We start from the raw sequence: 22274 nt of genomic DNA on the forward strand, positions 1-22274 counted from the left end.
TGTTAATCTAATAATTTTCACACAAAATTAAAATATTCATATTTTGATTTAAAGAAAATCACCTTTGAAGAAAGCAGTAACACCTCTCTATTTCACACATCTGCAAATCTTGAGCTCTATTTTTATCTTTAAAATAGAAATTTCTGCAGGTCATCAATTATGAAAATATATCTCCTGCCTTTGTAAACTTTGAAAAGACCATCAAATTTCTAAAAGCTTCTCATTTCTTCTTTCTCTTTCTTTGTGATAAGATAGGTTGAGTTGTGGTGTTTGGCTTTTTTGAAAACTTTCACAACTCTCATTTTAGTTAACTGTGAAAAATGTCAACAAGAAAGGTCTATTCCTCACAAGGGAAAAGCAGCTACCATCTTGGTGGAGCACACAAAGATATCAGTGCAAATGCTAAACCATCAGATTCTGTACCACACAATGGAGTCTCTTATGATGACCTCAAGAAACATTGTCTGAAACAAGGAGTTCTGTTTGAGGATCCAGATTTTCCTGCTGTCGACCAGTCGATGTTTTTCTCCCGAAAACCCCCACGTCCATTTGTATGGAAACGACCAAAGGTAATAAATCTAGAATTTTCCTTTCATTCTTTACAATTTTTTGTAATGCAGCTTTATAAATTTCCACCCTTTGAATACAGACACCTGCAGACACTTTAAATTAACTATCCTGTTGTACCTTTTTATGTAGAGAGCTAGTTTTTCCTTGCTTCTTTTACTACCGTAATGTGAACTTTCTTTTAGTAAAGAAACCTGCTGTAACTTTTATGATATATCATTTTGTAGGAACTTGTTAGCGACCCAAAAATGTTTGTTGGTGGTGCCAGTCGGTTTGATATTACCCAAGGTATGCTTGGTGATTGTTGGCTATTGGCTGCTGTTGCTGCACTCTGTCAATATGAAGGACTTCTATATCAAGTTGTGCCACCAGACCAAAGCTTTTCCTCATCTGATTATTGTGGTATTGTTCGATTTCGCTTCTGGCAATATGGACGATGGGAAGAAGTTGTTGTAGATGATCGACTCCCAACTTACAACAATAAACTTGTTTTCCTTCACTCTGCTCAAAACAACGAATTCTGGTCAGCTCTTTTGGAAAAAGCCTACGCTAAGTGAGTTGTTTTTAATCAAAGGTTCAGTGTCTTAGAAGTCCTCTTCATATTTTGTTTCATAATTGTTACTACTTTTTCATGTTTAACATTATTAGCAAAGCTTGGTAGCTTTAAAACTAAAAAGCCAGTATAATTCTATGTTATGTCCTTTTGTTTAGACTTTGTGGATCATATGAATCATTAAAGGGTGGACAGACAAGTGAAGCTATGGAAGATTTCACTGGTGGTGTCACAGAAACCTTCAATACAGCTAAACCACCAGCCAAATTTTACAGTCTGTTGATGAAAGCTCAAGAACGTCAATCATTAATGTGTTGCTCAATTGAAGCAAAGCCTAATGAAATTGAAGCTAAATTAAACAATGGGCTTATAAAGGGACATGCTTACACAATTACAAGTGTGCAAAAAGCTCATGTTAGAGGACAAGAAATTGAATTGATCCGTATCCGTAATCCATGGGGTAATGAACGAGAATGGACTGGTGCCTGGAGTGACGGGTAAGACTGATTTTTAATATATCAAGTTTGTACCTTCAAGTATTATCATTATTTGATGCAATTTAAATTTATAGTTTATTTCCCATTTCGAAGCACTTGCAACATTCTCTTTGTTTTAAAAGTTAATTTTTTTAAAATTTCTGTTAGATCAAATGAATGGAAAATGTTAAGTGACAGTGAAAAGAAAGAATTGGGCATTTCGTATGACGATGATGGTGAATTTTGGTAAGCGTCATTTCTCCTTGATTATTTCTATTTCATATGGGTACTTAGCTTGCATGTCCTGTCTTTGTATCCTCAATAATTCCTGGTAAGTAAGTTTATTAAGTTTCCTTTATTATATTTTAGGATGTCCTTCCAAGATTTTTGCGCTAACTACACCAAAGTTGAAGTGTGCATGTTGAGTCCTGATTCAGCTGGTGAATCTGACAAGAAACGATGGGAGATGCAAATCAACCAGGGAACATGGCAACAACACGTCTCTGCTGGTGGTTGTAGAAACTTCCCGGATTCTTTCCATTTGAACCCACAATACATGTAAAGATACACTTTTTTATAAGAACGATGAGGCTCAAAATCGCATAAAAATAAGAATGATTTACGAACAATGCTGAGCCTGAAATTACTCAATCTCGAACAATTTAGAGGTCAAAGTAGTAAAAATTGGGTAAAAGCCTAAAATACCACATTATACACCCAATAGATAAGAACAGGATAAGAACAATTTGTGAGGATTTTGAGAACAGCCGAGCCTTAGCAAAACTTTACTGGCTCTTATAAGAAATTAGGGTGTAATAGTTTTCCTCTTTTATTTTGTATTTTGACAAAGTAGTTGCCAAGTAGGCGTTGTTTATCTTTAAATGTTTTGTTCTCAAACATACAGTGGATGTTTTTATAGCACACTTCACAAATGACATAAATGTTGTATATATAGGTTTTTTTCCTCTTTGTCTAATACCTAGCAATTACACATACTTGTTTAATAGCTAGTATAAGATTAAAGGACATAATTAAGCTATTATTTCATGAATTGTATTCTAAAAGAGTTGTCATGCTACAACGCACAAGCTGTTATCATTAATAAGAGATTAATAAGGGCTTGGCCTTTTCATTCACGTTGTCTGCAACAAGTTAGAACGAACCTTTCAAGAGCTTTTTCCATTTCAGTTCTAATCTAGAATAGCTTGGATTCTCCAAAATATGTGCAAGAAACTCTTTTTGGTCTAAAAAATCAATTCATATTCGAGAAAAAAGGAGTTTGATTTTCGCGGTTTTACCCTTTTTTGGACAAATTTCTTTCATTTTCCTAGGGATTTTTCAAAAATTTTCATAAAATTGGAAAAAATTGTATTTCGCGGGAATTAATTTTCGCGGTTTTTAACTGTCAAAATTTTACTGCGAAAGTTAGTTCCAATGAGGTAGTTTTATAATTTCCTTTCCTTTCTTTTCAGCGTGAAACTTGAAGACGGCGACGATGATGACGACAATTGTACCATCGTTATCGGGCTCATCCAAAAAGGTCGACGAAAACAAAAACGTGTCGGTGCACAAAATCTTACCATTGGATTCTCAGTCTATAAGGTAAAAAGAGTTTTTAATTTAGACTGTGTTCGGACATTACGGTTCAAAACGAAACGGCTCCGAAACACTGTTGACGCCAAATATTATCATTATAAAATATCAGAAAAGAATACAAATCAGAAAACCCACGCCGGTACCGAACTGTGACCTACTTTCAGCAAAGATGGCAGCAGCGCATTGCTTTGCTTCACATACCGTTGCTTGGGAAATATAGAGTAGCTCAATCCAGTGTTTTATATAAGATATCTATGGTACCAGGAGTCAAAAACTAAATATATCTGTCAGCGTCTCCCGTCCCTAATATAAATGACGGATTGACCTTTCTATGATAACCTACGTTAATCTTTAATAAATACAATCGTCTTTATTTTGTTGTTCTTGGAGAAATTTGAGATCTGACTGGAACAAAATCTTCTTTCAATCAGCACTTACAAAAACTTTTCAAAATTTTAGCAAATGTTACTAGGCAAAACATCTTTGTTATTTATTTATTTTCATTTTTATATGCCTTCGCATGGCATTATGAGAACTATTTACTTTGCAAATGCATTTATTTATATATTGAAATAAAGTTTTTCAAAATAGATTTTTAACGAAGATCTCTTAATTTTTTTGGTTTCATTTTCATCGACAGCTTGATGATGACAAGGACGAATATATGCAAGATGATCGTTTAAGCAAAGACTTTTTCTTGTACCACAAATCACACGCTCGCTCACACAACTTTGTCAACTCCCGTGAAGTTACCGGTCGCTTTTCGTTTGAACCAGGAGAGTATGTGATCATTCCTTCCACTTTCAAAGCAAACGAAGAAGGTGATTTTATCATGAGAATGTTCTCTGAAAAAGCACATGCTGGAGGGTGAGTTTGTGTTCTTAGACTTTGGTAAACTTTATGAAATCTTTCATTGGTTTGCGGTATAATCTTCAAATTAAGATAAAAATTTCTCTCGAAATCCCAATGGGGATAGAGATTCTATTGTTCTCAGGTTTAAGAATCCAGTGGGGGTGATTTTGAAGTGCAATTTTTTTCCATTGGATTTCAAATAAGAATCAAAACAAAGTTCATTTTCAATTGACGGGTATTTTCCCACCGGGAAAAGATTTTTAAGTAAAATTGTGGCTGTGAAATAGGAATCTTTACTACACGTTTTCTTTTAAAGGGGAACTCAACAAATTTTGGATTTTTTTGTTTCTATCCTGAAATGGTTTGTTTCAACGATAAATTTCAAAATTTCAAGGTTGCAACTCTCCTTTCACTCATAAAATTTGTTTAATGAGCTTTTAAAAAGAGGCTCCCCTCTACTAAAATGAAATTGTTTATCAAATAAAAAAGACGCACTTTCAGCTGTTTTATGACGTAGCCGCATTCAGAAAGAGGAAGATGCTTATCTTCTCAGGCTAAAAATCAGTGAAGACAGGCCCTTCAGTAGAGGGTTTTTGACTAAATTTTTGTGTTTCTTGTTGGATTTTTTATTGTTATTCAGCTAAATCACCCACAATTTACCAGGAATACTTTTCTATGTATTTATTTCTTATTTAAAACAGAACTCTGAAAACATACTGTAGTCATAACTGAATTTGTTCTTTTTTTCTGAATACAGTGACGTCATAATCCAAAGAGAAGTCGATCTTTTTTAAAAAGAAAGGGGGTGATTTTTTGAACATATTTTAAACGGCATACCGGATAAGTGGGATGGGGGAACCTGGGAACCTAAAGTGGGAACCTAAATGAACACCTGAAAAGTGGGATGGGGGAACCTAAAGTGGGAACCTAAATGAACACCTGAAAAGTGGGATGGGGGAACCTAAAGTGGGAACCTAAATGAACACCTGAAAAGTGGGATGGGGGAACCTAAGTGGGAACCTAAATGAACACCTGAAAAGTGGGATGGGGGAACCTAAGTGGGAACCTAAATGAACACCTGAAAAGTGGGATGGGGGAACCTAAGTGGGAACCTAAATGAACACCGGAAAAGTGGGATGGGGGAACCTAAGTGGGAACCTAAGTTGTTTAATTATTAATAGAATTGAAATATTTTTCTTTAAAAACAAATACATAAAGATAAGAAAGATATTATATGCAATGAAAGAAAAAACCTTTTATCATAATAAGAACACCGGGAGTTTCTAAACATCGACCAGAAATGGCGACCACGACCAGCGACCACGACCGGCGACCAGATAAGTTTGGGTTATCGAGTTTTTCCTCTTTCTCCACCTTAGAGTCTTTCTCCTATGATCATTTATTTATCGAATTGAAGAGTAAAGTTCACCCCTGTCTCACCTACAGTAATTATAAAGCCACGTGCAAAACGTGTAGAACAGCCATTTCAACGCTCTTGGAGCTTAAATGGGGTGTCAATTTCTATCCTTTTGTATTTTCAGCATCAAATTGATTAGTGGCAAATTTTTTGCTGAAATTCATTTAAGAAGCTTTATATTTGATCATCAGATCATTATTTTGTCAAAATAAGTCATTTTGACAATGTAAGGACAATAGAATAATTGATGAGATTGATATCTCTAAAACTGCCCTTCCCAGCTTTTGCCTACTGACAATTTCTATCTATTCATACTAAAGGCATCTCATTCAGCATAATTAAAATATTTGGTGTAATAAAGTTTACAGGCATCATACTTAATTGCCCTGTCGATATTTTTGTCAAAAAGTGTCACTTTGTCTAGAAAATGACTGGTAACGTCAAAGGTCACTTTTAGTATTTTAAGTTTAAAGCTAGAGTAATTCTCAGCCATGTGCTCAGTGGTTCATTTGAAAGCCACACCAGGACTCGATGGATGTTCTCTACGGTGGAGAGAGCAGATAAACTCGATAACCCAAATTTATCTGGTCGCCGGTCGTGGTCGCTGGTCGTGGTCGCCATTTCTGGTCGATGTTTAGAAACTCCCAAGAACACCAGTTATTTACTTTTTACATTACTATACGGTTCGCAAACAATAATGTTGAAAATAAAACAAAGGGAATTTATTTATTCAATTAGCTCAAAAAAGCATGCTTATTTATCAGCAGTTTTATAGTGCATTTTTTTGAAAGGTTCTTTTTAGTAAATTGACTTAATTGAATTAATTGACTTTAAACTTTAAACTTTAAACCGTCATATCTTCAAATCTAGAAGGAATTAGAAGTTCGTTCATAGCTCGATGGATAACTTAGAGCCTCTTCTTTCTTTTGCACGGATCTAATTTGGTTGAATACAGAATCTAGTAAAACATTATTTACGATCTAGTTTTTGTTCACTCTTGATGCAATACACATTGTTTTTTATTAGCAGCTCCAATTTTCGGGTCAGGGCTGTGGTCGCTTAGCATTTAACGGATTCTAGCTCGTTTTTCTTTCTGTACCAACCAAACAGTACAGCGTGTGAATACACTTCATTAATTAAAAATGTTTGATAGTAAAATAGAACACATTGCACGGCTTGCCACGTTTCAATACACATAGGCATAGATCCACGGGGGGGGGGGGGCACTCAAGGTAAACGACCTACCGTACGTGCGGCCCTTTTTTCCAAGCTTCCCAAAGTACACTGTAAGGGTGGAAATGAGCAAAAATGAGAATAAGTTCACTCTAAGGGTTTAAAATTTGGTCAAAGGACTGGCTTTTAGAATTTCATCCGAACAAGTGTCATGTTTTAACACTGGGTAAATTTTGGAACATCAAATAATGTCCATCCCTATACCATAGCAGGATCTGTTCTAGAACATGTTGACCAAGAAAAAGATCTAGGAGTGATAATCGATAGTGACCTGACCTTTGAAGCCCATATATTCAGTAAAATCAAGAAAGCTAACTCTATCCTTGGCTTGATTAGCAGGAGCTTCGAATTTCTCTCACCAGATGTTTCGAACGCTTTTCATTGCATTTGTCAGACCCCATTTGGAATATGCACATGTAGTATGGTCTCCAAGGCTAATCAAACATATCAAAGCAATTGAGGGCGTCCAACGAAGAGCTACAAGGCTAGTTAGTTGCTATAGAAACTACTCATACGAAGATCGGCTACGACTCATCAATCTACCTAGCCTAAAGACCAGGCGGCAAGTTGGTGATATGGTGGAAGTTTTCAAGAACCTCCACATTTATGACGAGTCTATAAGATCAGAGAAATTTACTCCTCGAACACGACCACGACGTCAGCATGATTACGAGCTTCAAAGGAACTTTGCTAATGACGGTATGAGAGGCTACCAAAGCAACTCTCTTTTTCACAGAAGTGTGAAACCTTGGAATGATCTAGAAGAAGATATTGTTGGTTGAAGCACCATCCTTACAAGTCTTCAAAGAGCGTTTGATAAAAGAAAGGGGAGAAAAACTTTATAAAATGTAAAATCAAAAGTTCTGTTTCATAGAGGTCAATAGACCTGCGAAATATATTGCTATAAAAAAAAAAAAACAATAAAAAAAAAAAAAATAATAAAAATAAAAATTTAGGTTCCCACTTTAGGTTCCCCCATCCCACTTTTCCGGTGTTCATTTAGGTTCCCACTTAGGTTCCCCCATCCCACTTTTCAGGTGTTCATTTAGGTTCCCACTTAGGTTCCCCCATCCCACTTTTCAGGTGTTTATTTAGGTTCCCACTTAGGTTCCCCCATCCCACTTTTCAGGTGTTTATTTAGGTTCCCACTTAGGTTCCCCCATCCCACTTTTCAGGTGTTCATTTAGGTTCCCACTTTAGGTTCCCGGGTTCCCCCATCCCACTTATCCGGTATGCCATTTTAAACTGAAGTTAAGAGAGATTTTTCATGATTTATATTTGAGAGATCGAACCTATATACTTTCTTTCTCATTTTTAGAGTTCCCCTTTAAGGAAAAAAAAATATAAGAACATAAGGCTTCGATGGCTGAAATGTTAAGAACAAGTTAAGAACATTTTAAGGTTTTATGGAATTTCATTGGAAATTGCACAAAATTGCTTTCAAAATGATAAAATAAGAACATTTTAACAACAATTTTAGCCTTAAAACTCATTCAAAAAATAGGCTTCAAAAATTTTGGTTGTTCTTATTAAAAAAACATGTTAAGTAATTATTGAATCCTCTGAGCCTCAGAATGTCTTTTCTGACGGGTTTAGATTCCTTTTTGATCTTTTGAATGCTCTCAAAGTTGTTTTCAGCGGGTGCCTAAATATGTCATGGCCTTTTGACAAGGACCTTGCTATGGACCATTGATATATGTTTTTCACTGTTTCTTTGAAAATGCCGAATTCAGCAAGTTTCGTATCTTTGCAACGGCTTGGTGTTTATCATAGGGTATTCTTCTATTTATTCTGACGTTAGAAAAATCTCATTGAAAACACACTGAATAATTTAAAATAAAGAAACTTATACGCATATGGCCCCTGTCAAGCGCAAATGTTTGTCAGGTTTCGCAAAGTTTTGATTTTAAAACGTGATACTTTCCATGCATTTAAAACGTTTAAATGAATAGTAAATGGATAATCGATCCTTCTTGAATCAAAATCTCAATTCACAATTGATTCAAGTCAAAATAAAAGTTTTCGTTTTTTGAATGAATAATCAAAACCATATTTTGACGGAAAAAAAATACTTTGCAAGGGTATAACCTTTGAATCGAAAAGCAAAAATCTGGATGTAATAAAACTGATTCAGTTGGCCATTTAAAAGGTTTTGGGTGAAAGTGTCAAACACAGTGAAAAATGGGATTGTTTATATGACGTAACATACTCTTCAGAGATCTTTTTGCAAAACATAGATATTTATATTTGACAAATTCGTTTAAAACTTAAAAATTGGATATGTATTTTTGTCTAATGCGTTTCACGTAATGGGTGCACATAATTCGCACGAGCATGAAAACAATCCACACCGCGAAAAACGGCTCAAACGAAATGCTGCTGGAGATTCGTACCGTCAATATGTGGCCAGTAGGCCAAGGGCGGCTACTGCGCCCACTAATGCTGTGAATGGAGGGCGGTTAAAAGATACATGCCCATTACGTGAAAGGGCTGAAACACACGATGACTTTTTCGAAAGGTAGTCGTAACTATTCAGTGTTAATCTCTTTTCTCAGAAGAGAAAGAACACGATTATGAGCAACTTCAAAAACGGCTACAACTTTGTTTAATTTTGCTTCAATTGAATTCTCGGTACTCGTGGCAAAGATCTTAATTCATGATATGCACCATTGCAAGTCGTCCACGGACCCAACAGCTGATTGTAGTAGGGGGAATTTTGTTCGATTTTTTGGAATCGCTCGACTGTTTTGTTAGAAGCACTTGTTATACATTTTTGGAAAGCTAAGGGGTAGGGGAATCGAAATTACTATGTTTCCAATTTTTTTTAGGACACAATGGTGTATTTTTCGGACAAATATGACGGTCTCAGGCAAAAATCATAGGGTTAAAAATTAATGAAAATTTTAGCTCGAGAAAACGAAGACCTGTTGTATATTTTTGGGAAGCTCCCAAAAAATTAAGATTAAAGATATATTGAAAGTATAGGTGATTTCTGTACCTAACTCGAGATATTAACCCTTGAAAACCGTGTTTTTCAGCCAGAAACAGCTATTTTGTCCAGTTTTTGCGCTTTTTGAAGCTCAATATCAAAACAATCGAGCGATTTTACAAAATGCCCTCTACTATTGGTTGAAAGTGACGTATTGACTGATTTTATGTCGCTTACAACCAATCAGCTGTTGAGTCCGTGGAAGACATTGCAATGGTGCATACCATGGATTGTTGTACCCAATAAATGACCTTTTTTGAAGAAAAATTTGATCTTAATTTCAAAGATAGTAATGAAAAAGATTCTCAATTTTTAAAAGTTGATTGGCAAAGAAGGTTTCAAATGTTTTCAATATCTTTTTTTTTCTCATCGCAGATCTATGGATACGAAAACACAAATCGAATACAAACCTAAAGTTGTAAGTCCAGCTAACACTGACTCCATCTATATCTAAATCAGCCTTTCTATTACCCCTGGGATGGTCTTCTCTTGCTTTACTCAGACAATCTATTAACTTTCATCGCCCTTTATCGTTATTTTGTAAAATAATCTGAGTGTTTGGCTGAGGAGAATGATAATTCATTTTTGAGATATTTTCTGTCGAACTCACGAAAATTAAAAACAAAATCTTGTCACAATTAATGTGTTTATCTTTTGGGATTCGTTTCACTGCTTTTCAGTAGAGAGAATAAGGAGGCACTGGGAAAATGCGGGCTGAAAGAAACCACTATAAAAATTGGGTTCAGCTATTTAGTAATTCATTGTTGCCAATCTTCTCATTTTTTTTCTTCTTTTAGTTGTCTCAATCAGAAAAAGACTCGTTCGATTCAAAATTCAAACCATTCTTCGAGAAGGTTGCTGGGAACGTAAGTCATATTATTCAAGTTTGGTTAATTATTTCGCAATTCCAAACGATGGCCATTCCTCATTTTATTCTAAAATAAGAAAACTGTGGTCGCAACCTGGGCAATCTCAGCAGGATGTTTACTCCGGATTTCTCTAGATGACGTCATCGATTCCTTGATAACTTTGAATTTCGATCTATTAATTCTGCTGATAAAAAGCTGCAAAATAGCCTTCTTTCTTCGATTCATTGAGGTCGTTTTCCAACTACCACTAAATTATAGTAGATTATTGACTCGTCTCATTTTTCGATCTTCTCTATTGAGACTTTTTTCCAAGGAAGGGATGCTGAAATCAAGGGCGGGATTGGATGCAATATTGAAGCTTATACATAATAGGATGGAATTCACTATGGAGTTTGAAAAGTTCTTCTTTTAACAGGGGATTTGTGCTAAGTTGTAGGGACCACTGGGTGGTCAAAATTGGCAAGTCAAAAACAACTTCGTACCAGGCACCAAGTGGGGTGGTCAACGGTTTTTATAACTATGCTTTTAATCCTTTTTTTTCCAATTCTAACACTGTATTACAGGATGGTGAAATTGACGCGTTCGAATTACAAGCTGTCCTCAATTCTGCATTCAAGAAAGAAATGAACGGGAAAAGTTTCAGTTTGGAAGCATGCCGTAGCATGGTAGCTATGGTGGACCGTGACCGTAACGGGAAACTGGACTATGAGGAGTTCCGTACCATGTGGACAACCGTAATGCGGTACAAGGCCAACTTCGCACAATACGATAAAGACCAGAGTGGTGATATGAGTGCAACGGAGTTGAGAGGTATTAAAAGTATATTATTTACGGCAACTAATTTTTGCGGTTTAGGCTATCTACGGGGAAAATTAGTTCAGCAAAGTACAACTTTTCACCTAAAAGTCTTTTAAAACCCTTAAGAACCCTTAGGAATTTTAGCAGAAAGTAGGTGTCGCCGTCAAAAAAAGCTTCCCAAAAACAACTTCACTTTATACCCTTACACCGCGAAAATAAGTTCCTAAGGGTAATTGTCACTTCTAAAAATTAAAGGCTACTTTACTGTACGTCTGAAACGGAAACCGCCCGTTTTGAAATGACTACCAAGGTTGTTATCTCCTTTGACACTTTAGCCAGTTAATAGCCTACGGGTAGTTAAGTGGGCACTTTGAATCTCTGAGTTGAAGCTTTATTCTTGTTTATTTGAGAATCACCTTTTATTTCTCTTTCATTTTTTAGATGCGCTAGCTAAGCTCGGATTCAAGCTCAGTACGCCAGTCTTATCTTCGTTGACACTTAGATATGCCAACAAGAAGGGTCAAGTGAATATTGATGACTACTTGCAAATCTGTTGCCGAGTCAAATCTTCCTTTGGTAAGGAAAGCTTTTCGTTAAGAACTTTGCTTTGCCTAATTTTTTATTTGATGGGAATTTATTGACCAGTGTATTAACTTTTTTAATCTCAATTCTTTTGTTGTCAACTCATTAAGAAGATTCATTTCGAAATTTTTAATCTTTTTTAAGTCAACTGTTTATTTCGAACTTCAATAATCTGCAATAAATCTTTTTGCAATTCAAACTAAAGTATTTGACCCCTTCAACTTGAAGATAGTGTTAAATTCTCTCTGTAATTCGAATCTTTCAATAACTCGAATAAAAATTTCTTAGCGTATATCCAAGTTTAAAGTCCTGCAGTGATTTAATGTGTTTCTTTTTTTCGTTTCTTTTCAACAGAGTCTTACTTGAGCTATCAAGGAAAATCATTCTCATTAGACGATGTAAGTACCATTTTTTCCTTGTTATCAGCGGCAATAATTTTATTTTATCCTATCCTATCATTTCTTACTCCTATCGAACAGGGGTATGGCGCTCTAAATCTACCATATATTACCCAGTGATTTATTTACCTGAATCTTCTCTGGTTCCCATCTAAAAGCCCTTCTGGTATTAAATTCATACCAAACGACTGAAATAACGATAATATATCCTTGTTTCCAAGGGGCAGAGGAAGGTAAATTCAGAGAATTAAATTCGCCTCGAATTATCTTAAAGGGGGGAATTTGTCGGGGAAAAGTGACGAAATTTTTTGTTTTTCTGTCGAATAACCTTTCTGGTCGATTTCAGTTGTAACTTAGATTTTCTCAAAAGTGAAATTTACCCAGCGAAAAGGTTTACTCAATTGAATTAAGGTACCCCAGACGAGGCTCATTTTTGTAGAAAAGTCCGACAGATTTTAAATCTATTTCTTCCAATAATGTCTATCCCTCCTCATATTTTTTTTCAGTATTTGCAATCCTCCATGTACCAGTAAAGTTATGGATTGATGGTCGAAATGCCCAGACCTCCTGAATTATGAAAAACAAAAATGTAATAAAATAATAATTCCACTCAAACTCTTCTCTCTCTCATTTCAGTACATCATGTCAGCCGTCTACACTTAAATGCTTCATACCATATTTCAAAAAAAAAATCAAAGCCCATTGGTGAAGGATGTAACTCAAACAGTCATGAACTAACAATCAAATCTTCATACATCTTAACCAACTCGGTTACATCACATCATCAAAAATTTGACCAACAAAGTCCTGAAACTACTAATCTTTTGAGTTTTTTTATCATGCCTCTTTTTCATAATAATGTAGACATTTTATATTTATGTTTTTTGTGTACAATTAGAATATTTCCACATACATATTGTCACCACAGCTAGGAAGCCCTGTTTCTTGCTTCTGGAATCGAGATAAAAGAAATATGGGCCTATTATACTAGCTTACTCATTTTATCATTTACATTTTCCACACCTTTTATTCAAAGTTTAATATTTAACCACTCCAAAAAAAATCTTTTTTTCTGTTTTCACTAATTTTTTTCTCACGACTTATATATTTTTGTTACTACTAACCTTTTTTGTTTATTTTAAACTAATGTTTGTTTGTTTGTTTGTGTGTTTGATTTGTCAAAAGTGTGTACAAAATCTTTAGATCTTTTTGTTTTTTTTGCAACATATATACTATTTTATTCATTGCATATTTTTTTATGTCAAGACAATGAATGAAATTAAGTGTGTTTTAGGGATTCTATTTTTTTGGAATTTTATTAATTTTCTTGGAAAATATATTAAAAGACAACTCTAACTAAAGTTACATTCTCAATAGCATTTCTTTCTAGAGGCCCCCAGCGTTTTTTGTGATGACGCAAATCCAAATTTTTGGCGTAATAGCGAAATTTGATTAAAGGATGCTTTGTTAATGGTAGTCAGGTAGAATTAGGTCATAAACCGCCAAAACCGGGACAAAAATTTTGCACAGAGGTCCAGGAATATGTCAGGAATCACTAAAAAAAGCCCCACCCCTAGGAAGATGGGAACACCCTCAAATCCATAATGGCGGACATGGTACTTTTTTCTACAGTACAATTAATCAAGGGGGGACCGTTGATAACTGATTTTTAATGGTTTTCAAACGTCAAAAATAACTAGACAGGGAGATTCCTCTCGATGATTTGGCTCTTCCAGAAAAAATCCGTTCATGGGGGGTGGAGGATATATTATTTTTTCATGAATTACCCCTGGACATTTTGATTTTTAACGCCCTGGACAAACATCAAATCAACCCCGTGGACACAAAAAATTACCCCTGGACATTGCAATTTTTTGGTATTTTTTCACTACCCCTGGACAATTCATCCTCCACCCCCCATGAACGGATTTTTTCTGGGAGAGCCCATTAGATAAAGAAAATGAGGTCACATTTGAAATTTGGACCATGTGGTTCCGAGATATGACCTCTAAAGATATAACAATGTTAAAATCGAAAAAAAAGTGCTGACAATTAGACAATTTTAGTGTGGAAAAACGGAATTTTTGACAAAAACCTTGAAATTCAAAATAATTTTCAGTGGCGGAATTTTGGTTCATTTTTAGACGGTTTGAAGGAAATTGGAGAAAAAATTGGCGGAATTGCGGAATCGGGTACCCCTTGAAACCCCCATGTAAATGTCCTCAGTAGGGTTTGAGGTTTATAAATTTATAACGACTCAACTTCTTATGAACTCCTCTGGGAATCAATCACCATGGCAATAATTTCAAAACGAGGTAACGTGTTGCTCGTAACGTAATTTGTTGAATGATTTTATTGCAAGAGATGAAATTATAGCCCCTGTCTCTCAGCTCCGGCGGAACTAGGGAATAAAAATTCCATTGTTCAAAGATAAAAAAATTCGCAGTAGAGATGGTTTTGAAGTGGTGCAACTTTTTACATTGAATTTCAAATGGCGATACAATGGAAGTCAATTTCCCAATGAGGCTAAAATGGTGTTTTTCCGATCAGGGACGAAATTTTGGCAGAATTTTCTAATGGGGCAGGGTCCCACCGAGTCTGTTACACAGGGGTATATACTATAAGAGAAATACATTTTTTCACGTAATTCCTCTCAGTAGGCATAAACGTTATTCCAACATAAATGTTACGACATTTAAATTACTTTTAAAATGATTCTTCAGCTTATACTCTGTTCCAACAGAGATTTTGTATCTCCATCGATGCTGGTTTATAACTATTTCGTTTTCCATTATGATGGGTTAGCAAAGGTTTTCGTAATTCACTGCGCTTTTACATTCCTATTGAGTAATCTTATTGAGAAAAAAATATTTATAATACGAAATATTCATCATTAGTACAATATTCAAAATATTGCAACATCTTTCGCAATATGTCCCTGTTGAAACAGAAATAGTCAACCAATAACTGTTCTTTGGAGTTAATAGAATGCCAATGGTACTACATTCCCCATTCCCCTATAAGTATAAAAAGCCATGTGTCATAACAAGTGTTCGGGTAAAGTTGAGAACAACTCAAGATAAACTTCAGTATATTTGGTAAATAAAACCACAATACAGCACCAAAAACTGTTTTTCATACAAGCACACAAAATGTCTCACATTGTTGATTTGGATGAACGAGAGGTAAGTACCAAACACTACCAATTTTAACACCCCTGTGTCAACAGACCCCTACCAGCTGGAAGATTTGGCTAAATTCCCCCTAGCGGGGAAAATACCTTGAAATTTTCGCCTCACTGCACAGGAAAATTCACTTTGTTTTCATCCCAAAACCATCCCACTAGATTTTTTACCTGGGACCAATAGAATTTCTATCTTTATTGGGATTTTGATATAAATTTTTTCCCATGTGCGTGGTAAGAAATTCCACCGGATTGTGAGACAGGGGTGTATCTTGAGACAACTACCAATTTTGCAAGACATGCTAAACAGTCCATCGATAGAGTCATAACTATTGATTAAACTGTGGAAAGTCAAAATCTCAAAAATTAACTTTAGCTTTTTAATGAAAAATGCATCTGAAAATATTTTCTAAAATTCAAGTGTATTGACTAAAAGAAAGTATTGCTGGGATATTTAAGAATCTCTTTATGGTTTCAATATTTTCAATGGGGTCAATTCCATCAACAACATCATTCTAGTGGAGTGATTGACGGAGCTGTCCTGACCCTTTTTACACTGGCCAGCATTGAGAACTGTTAGTCTTAAAAATCTCGAAGAGGTCACCCTGGACACAAATGATAAATAGTATTTAAATTTTTTTTTTCAGTTATTGGAAAGTGAAAAACACGAAGTTGATGAAAAATTTAAATTATTTTTTGACAAAATTGCAGGAGAAGTAAGTTTACTTTTTATAAAGATTCCTTAAAAAAAAAAAACTTCGATAACAATAGCGAGAAAAATTGCATGAAAACTTTAATCTGCTTTTTGGTCAGTGGGTTCTTTATGGAAGGATTTAGAAGAATATGTGATAACGTATACTCAGTTAATTTCGCCTTTTCAGGACGGAGAGATTGATTCATTCGAGCTACAAGAATTGTTCAACGCAGCTTTTTCAAAAGGTAAGGTGTTATTGAATAGTCCCAAACATGCTTAAATTTTCAATATATTGTACTTTGATTGGTCCGATACTAAATCCAAAATATACAGTAGCCAGTTTGAATAGAAGACTTTTATTAGCCCGTTGAAAACCTTGAAGTATAAAGCTGGTTGCTTTTCACACCCTACGTACCAGTTATCGTGCAAGTTTGAGTGAAATTCGAGAAATATTTTACGGGTTCCGAGTTTTTTCTGTAACTGGAATAAAGTAACGGAAAAATACATCGGAAAAAAACGAAAAGAGTAAAACATAGAACATGTGAGCGTGGTTGTGAAAAAGCAACTTTGAAGCAGTACATACATGAAAATTGAAACCTGACTTACTAAATTCTCTCCTTAGAATTGAATGGAAAATCTTTCAGTTTGGAAGCTTGTCGAAGCATGTCAGCCATGACTGACCGCGGACAACGCAACGGAACCATTGATTATGAAGAATTTCAACATCTCTGGTTACACTTACGAAGATATAAAGAATCATTTTCTAAGCAGGACGTAGATAAAAGTGGAGACATGTGTATAGAGGAGTTAGGGAAAGCTCTTTCAAGAGTTGGTTTTGATTTGAGTGACCGGGTATTGAACATTTGCTCAGCACGTTTCGCGAACCGTGACGGGAAAGTCGACTTAGATGATTTCATACAGATTTGTTGTCGTGTGAAGACGTCATTTGGTGAGTTTTTTATACCACATTTTTTTTCCTTTTTTTTGGCTTTTCTAGAAAAAACTACAGTAGTTCATTGAGATTGGAAGAGTACTATTATTTTAAATGATCTGGCATCTAGATTAAGATGGACGACATGAGCCCTGGACATTTCGATTTTTCACCCCCTGGATACACTTGTAATACCCCTGGCATCAAAACGACACATAGGCAATAAAATTGATCGTTTAGACATACTCAGCCAATGGTCATGTTTTTCATTGATACCCTTGTTCAATACAAACCCTATCAACGTTTTTTTTCTCAGGAAAACACCTAAATTATTCAACTCCAACGCAATATTTATAGATATACAAGTCGAAAATATTCAAGAAAGTGAGATTATTTTAAAGAAATTCTTCTTCTTTTTTTTTGCAGAAGCCTTCATCAGCCACAGTGGAAAACCTTTATCCATAGATGAGGTATGCTAAAGTATTTTAAGGATGTGATTTCTCTTTGATAAATTCCATCAAAATCGCTAGGATGCTTCCTCTTGAGCTTAAAAATGTAATTGGGGAATCTGCAAATTTCCAGGTGGTTGATGCGGTCCCACCGGATCTGTAATAAAATTCAACATTTTGATTAATACAAAATATAACAGGCTAAGCTATGTCTTTTTTATATTTGTTTTCTAGTATGTTATGGATACTCTTTACACTTGATTCCATGTAGTTTACAAAGTTCATCTCAAGACTGCCTGGCAATAGTAGTAAGTCTGCGACCGCAGTCGGAGGCGACCCGAAGGCTCCTCTTTCGATAGCTATCTACCCGAAGGTAGGGGAGGGCGCCACTCTTTCTCCCTGGATTTCTCCACTTACCCTTGATCCTTCTCTTAGTTGCTGAGCATCAAGCAGAGAGGCATCAAGTACCATTTTGGGAATCTTTGGTATGACCCGGCTGGGGGTTGAACCCACAACCTTGCGAACCGTAGCCGGATGCTCTACCACTGTACTACGGTCGCTAGGGCAATAATGCAACATTCAATACTAGGGTCGCCTGGCAATAATGCAACATTCACAACGTATTCGGGCGTCTGGTCATTGATTTTAATAAGGAAAAATATTTTCATTGTAAAGGCACACGCTCAGCTGGCACACAACGTTGTTACAACGTTCATCTAACGTTATATGGACGTTGTGAACATTAGATGAACGCTGAAACGACGTTGTGTGTCAGCTGGGCGTGAAGTCATCCCGAAATTCAATGTAAATAATGTAAATTTAATAACTTTGTAAATAAGAAAAGCAATAACGTGAACATTTTTCCATTTCTAGTTTTCTATTTTGAATCTGTCCATCTTACGAATAAAATGATTCTTTTTTTATAAAAAATATCTACAAAAGCTTATATCTACAAAAGCTTATATCTTCTTGACGCCAGTAAAGCTAACAAGAAAGATGTCTATGTAAAAAAACTACGCAATGATGACCTCCAGAATCCTAAAGTCCTTTTAGGGCGTTTTGTAAAGCAGAGTTGCTAAGCTATGTCGAAGCTAAGTGGTCTCCTAATCTTCCTCATCACATAGCAATGAGCAAATTAAGTCTCAAATCAGACCTTTACGTTTTTAGCTTCCCATTCGGAGAGTTTTTGTTGTTCAAGTTCGAATAACTGATCAGCTTTCTCTTGGTAAACACTTTTTTCAGAATCGCTTAATTCTTTCCACGATTTGCTCAAATAAACGAACGAATTCTCGCCTTTCGGTACCAATGCCGAGTGTTCACGAATGTAAGCGATGTAAGAATTCGGTGCACCGACTTTGGGTTTTTCGTTCCATGCTGCTTTACCGTATTTCTTAATGGCACGTCGCTCTCGTTGGTCATTCAAGCTTTGTCGTCTGTTTTGTATAAGCTCTTTATCTTCATCCGTTAGGTTTTGAATAAATTCACCCAAATCTCGTTCATACTCACGCTTATATTTCGCTTTCTCAAAATCGGAAAGATTTTTCCACATTTCTGCAGTCTTTTTCGAACGATCAGTCACGTTTGGATATATAACACTTAGCGAATCCAAATTGTCCATGTAAAATCGAATGTAGGAGTTGATGGGACGTTTTGGGGGTGTCTATAAATATTATAAATATGATTCAGGGTCATTTTTTACTTTTTTGGGAGGGAATTGCAACAATGACACCGAGAGAGTCCCACTATGCTTAGGCTGCTGCAGACATCCCTTCTGATATGTTTTGATATACTTTATAATGGGATAAATTTTTAGAAAGATCTAAAAATCTAAAAAAATGTTTAAAAAATATTCAAAAAATATGAGATTTTTTCAGTGGTTGCCGTCAATATAATTTAAATTTTAAGGCCTATTATTAGAAAGTGGAATCAATCACTTATAACTCAATTAAAATAATTACCTTGACAGACTGTTTATATGTTGACATTTTATCATCAAAGATGTCTCTGTATCTTTGTTGTTCATACGAGCCAGAATTTTTCCACATATTAGATGCTAATTTCATCAAATCATTTTGATTCATTTCTGGGTTGTCCGTTTTTAAATTTTGCCATTTCTCTTGGAAAAACAATGCGAAGGGAGAGGGTGGCCTTTTGACCTGAAGAGATATAGAAAGAATGAAAAAACAACATCCTATAATTTTATAACTAAGCCTTACTTAGGGCGAGGGCGAGGAGTCTGAGATTTTCGAAAATTTACCTCAGTCAATTTTCAGAAGTGAATTGATTGGATTACAGTATAGTAAATCTAGCAATTCCTTTGTTTTTGAGTGATATACTTTTCCAAAATTGGGTGGTAAATTTTAGTTTCAATCTCCCATTTTTGTAAAAACTTTGGTAGGATTAGTTGGCTTAAAATCCAACCAAGGAGATTTGCTTACTAGTCCTTCAGCACAGGCTTATACTTTATTGAAAAGAGCCCTTTGAAAATCACTAAGGCGGATCTTTAAAAATTTACTTTCCGCTGACCCGCTGACGCGCCGCTCGCTATTTCGATTTGAAAACTTGTAAACACTGAGCGCGCAGAGGTTGACAATAGACCTTTTCGCCTTTGCGTCCGCCATATTGAATTGTATGCAAAAATACAGGAACGAAAATGCCGTGGTTGGATTTAGTTGGAATGTATGCAAAACATATGCAAGTTTACACAAAGATTAAAAAGACAACAAAGCATCTTATAAATAAATATTATAATCATTAGAACAATAAAAGATGGAATTTCTTAATCCAAAAGGAAATATTTACAGAACAACAAAAGCCTTTTAGGAATTTGTTCTTAAAGACATTGCATATTCTGTTTTCATGCCATTAAGAAATTCCACGAAGACGGAGTACACACATCAAACTTTCAAAACACGCAAACTGAAAGCAGTAATTATGACGTCACACTTTATCAATGTTTTGATTTGATCATTTGGCGGCTCTATTCCCAGGAGAATAATTTGTCAGCCGAATAAGGATTGTTTTTTACCTTCGCGGGTGATTTTTCAGTTTGAGATTCTGTCTAATGTTATGGTCTTTTGAAGTGCTTGTTCTAAGAGATGAGTGAATATAATTGTTTTTAGTTTTCAAGAGAAGCAAATTTAATCTTTCTTCTACAAGATTACACTTTAATATAATGCCAATTATGCATCTAAGTTTTTATTTAATACTTTCTTTTTGCATATGTTTTGCATACTTTCTAAGGGAATTTCACCACGGCAATTCGGCATTCAACCATAATTTTTGCATACAATTCAATATGGCGGACGCAAAGGCGAAAAGGTCTATTAGGAATCCAGAAGTGGCAAAAGGGGTCTCCGACTCTCTGACTCTAACTTCAGAGTAAGAATCAGGGTCGGTCGGATGACGGGAACCAAACAATTTTTAGAGATCCGCCTAATTCACGATTCACGGTCACTAATTGACGATTAGAGGGAGGAAAAAATCTTTTTCAATCAGTGATTCCGACTGACCAACCTTTTAATCCTATCTATAAGAAGGGTTTCAGCATTAGACGAGATACCGTAAATTGGTCTAATGTCATCTAATTCCATTTCAGAGATACTATGATAGGAATGAAATAGGATAGAAAGGTTGAAACTCAACAAAAAAAACTATAAAGGTACCTCATTTTTTACTGTTGTTCGTGTAATAACAGAAGTTGATATTCTTGCTAAATGATTTAGCTTTGGTATGTCTCTGAAAATTTTAATAATTGTCCCCATCTTTGAAAAATGATGTTATTTTATCTTTTGGATAGAGTGAAAGAGTTGCTTTTAAACAAAAGACGTTTTCAAATCAAGCGACGTCGAAAATCAATTCACGACAGGAGAAGTTTACGAAATCTTGAAAAGCGTCTCTTGATTGATTGTATCGGGAAACGTCTTTCGACACACGTTGATAGGTTCACACGTTTAGGCCGCCATGTTAGAGAACCAATGTGGGTACGGACACAGATATTTTATATAAAACACTAGATAGAGCTTTTCTTTCTTTATAAAATAAGTCCCTTGGCTCGGAAAAGATAATCTACTGTTTTATATAAAATATCAGTGGGTACGGTAGGTACTTTCGAAAGTTCGAAATTTTGTGAGCTTCGAGAAGAATTTTTTTGTCATTTTACATTTTATTTTTATTGGTATAACGACACGTTTTCGATTGATGTTTCTGTTTGAATAGTAATCTAAAAAGGAATTATTATTTTTGGAAAGCTCCATTGATGTAGCTTTTCTATAATAGGTTTGGAGATATAGCATGCATCTTTTTGTTAAAAGATACAGACTGTACTAGACGGTTCCCGTCGTCGCAAACGCCGGTTAACGGTTTTGCTTGCACATCAAAAGCCTTTAAAATACTACAATGTGGGTTAATTCCTGACATCGTTTTGGCTTAAAATGCCGAATACAATAATAAAAATTATACTTCTAAACTTTCTACATTAGTCAAAATTTTGTGTCTGTAAGCCTCGATGATATGTCTTTTTAAGATAACGGAAGTTTCTGTTCAATGAAATGCCATTGTGACCCTGTCAAAATTATCGAGGGTACCCGTCGTTGCAGACGCCCAAAGGTGTCTGAGGTGTTGAGAGGGTTGCTTCTAGGAAAGAAAAAGCCTTAGTTGTGAAGGAGAGGATCGCGCTTTGCGATT

At 35.4% G+C, this 22274-nt stretch overlaps 3 protein-coding genes across 4 annotated transcripts; 2 read left to right on the forward strand and 1 right to left on the reverse strand.

Moving 5' to 3' along the window:
- Nucleotides 1-270: 270 nt before the first annotated feature.
- Nucleotides 271-13691, forward strand: LOC136802626 (calpain-9-like). Of its 2 annotated transcripts, none has more exons than XM_067059379.1 (13): nt 271-569; nt 795-1120; nt 1279-1617; nt 1765-1842; nt 1966-2154; nt 3069-3198; nt 3833-4059; nt 10059-10101; nt 10481-10549; nt 11116-11362; nt 11792-11926; nt 12287-12330; nt 12837-13691. In XM_067059379.1, exons 1-13 carry the CDS (start codon nt 321-323, stop codon nt 12861-12863), a joined length of 2103 nt encoding a protein of 700 aa, XP_066915480.1. In that variant the 5' UTR covers nt 271-320; the 3' UTR covers nt 12864-13691. The 2 variants fall into 2 exon arrangements, with proteins under 2 accessions (XP_066915480.1, XP_066915479.1); XM_067059378.1 differs by having other exon boundaries at nt 12967-13691.
- Nucleotides 13692-15371: 1680 nt separating this feature from the next.
- Nucleotides 15372-18444, forward strand: LOC136802628 (calpain-1 catalytic subunit-like). Its single transcript, XM_067059381.1, has 6 exons — nt 15372-15515; nt 16162-16230; nt 16396-16453; nt 16831-17157; nt 17566-17609; nt 17823-18444. Exons 1-6 carry the CDS (start codon nt 15483-15485, stop codon nt 17847-17849), a joined length of 558 nt encoding a protein of 185 aa, XP_066915482.1. The 5' UTR covers nt 15372-15482; the 3' UTR covers nt 17850-18444.
- A 10-nt stretch (nt 18445-18454) lies between these two features.
- LOC136802627 (uncharacterized) lies at nt 18455-21445 on the reverse strand. The gene is made up of 3 exons (XM_067059380.1): nt 21254-21445; nt 19547-19744; nt 18455-19248 (listed from the first exon to the last, which is right to left on the reverse strand). Exons 1-3 carry the CDS (start codon nt 21350-21352, stop codon nt 18736-18738), a joined length of 810 nt encoding a protein of 269 aa, XP_066915481.1. The 5' UTR covers nt 21353-21445; the 3' UTR covers nt 18455-18735.
- Between the last annotated feature and the right edge of the window lie 829 nt (nt 21446-22274).

Source organism: Clytia hemisphaerica, unplaced genomic scaffold (genome assembly GCF_902728285.1).
Source record: "Clytia hemisphaerica strain Z4C2 unplaced genomic scaffold, Clytia hemisphaerica genome assembly, whole genome shotgun sequence".
NCBI classification, from domain to species: Eukaryota; Metazoa; Cnidaria; class Hydrozoa; order Leptothecata; family Clytiidae; genus Clytia; species Clytia hemisphaerica.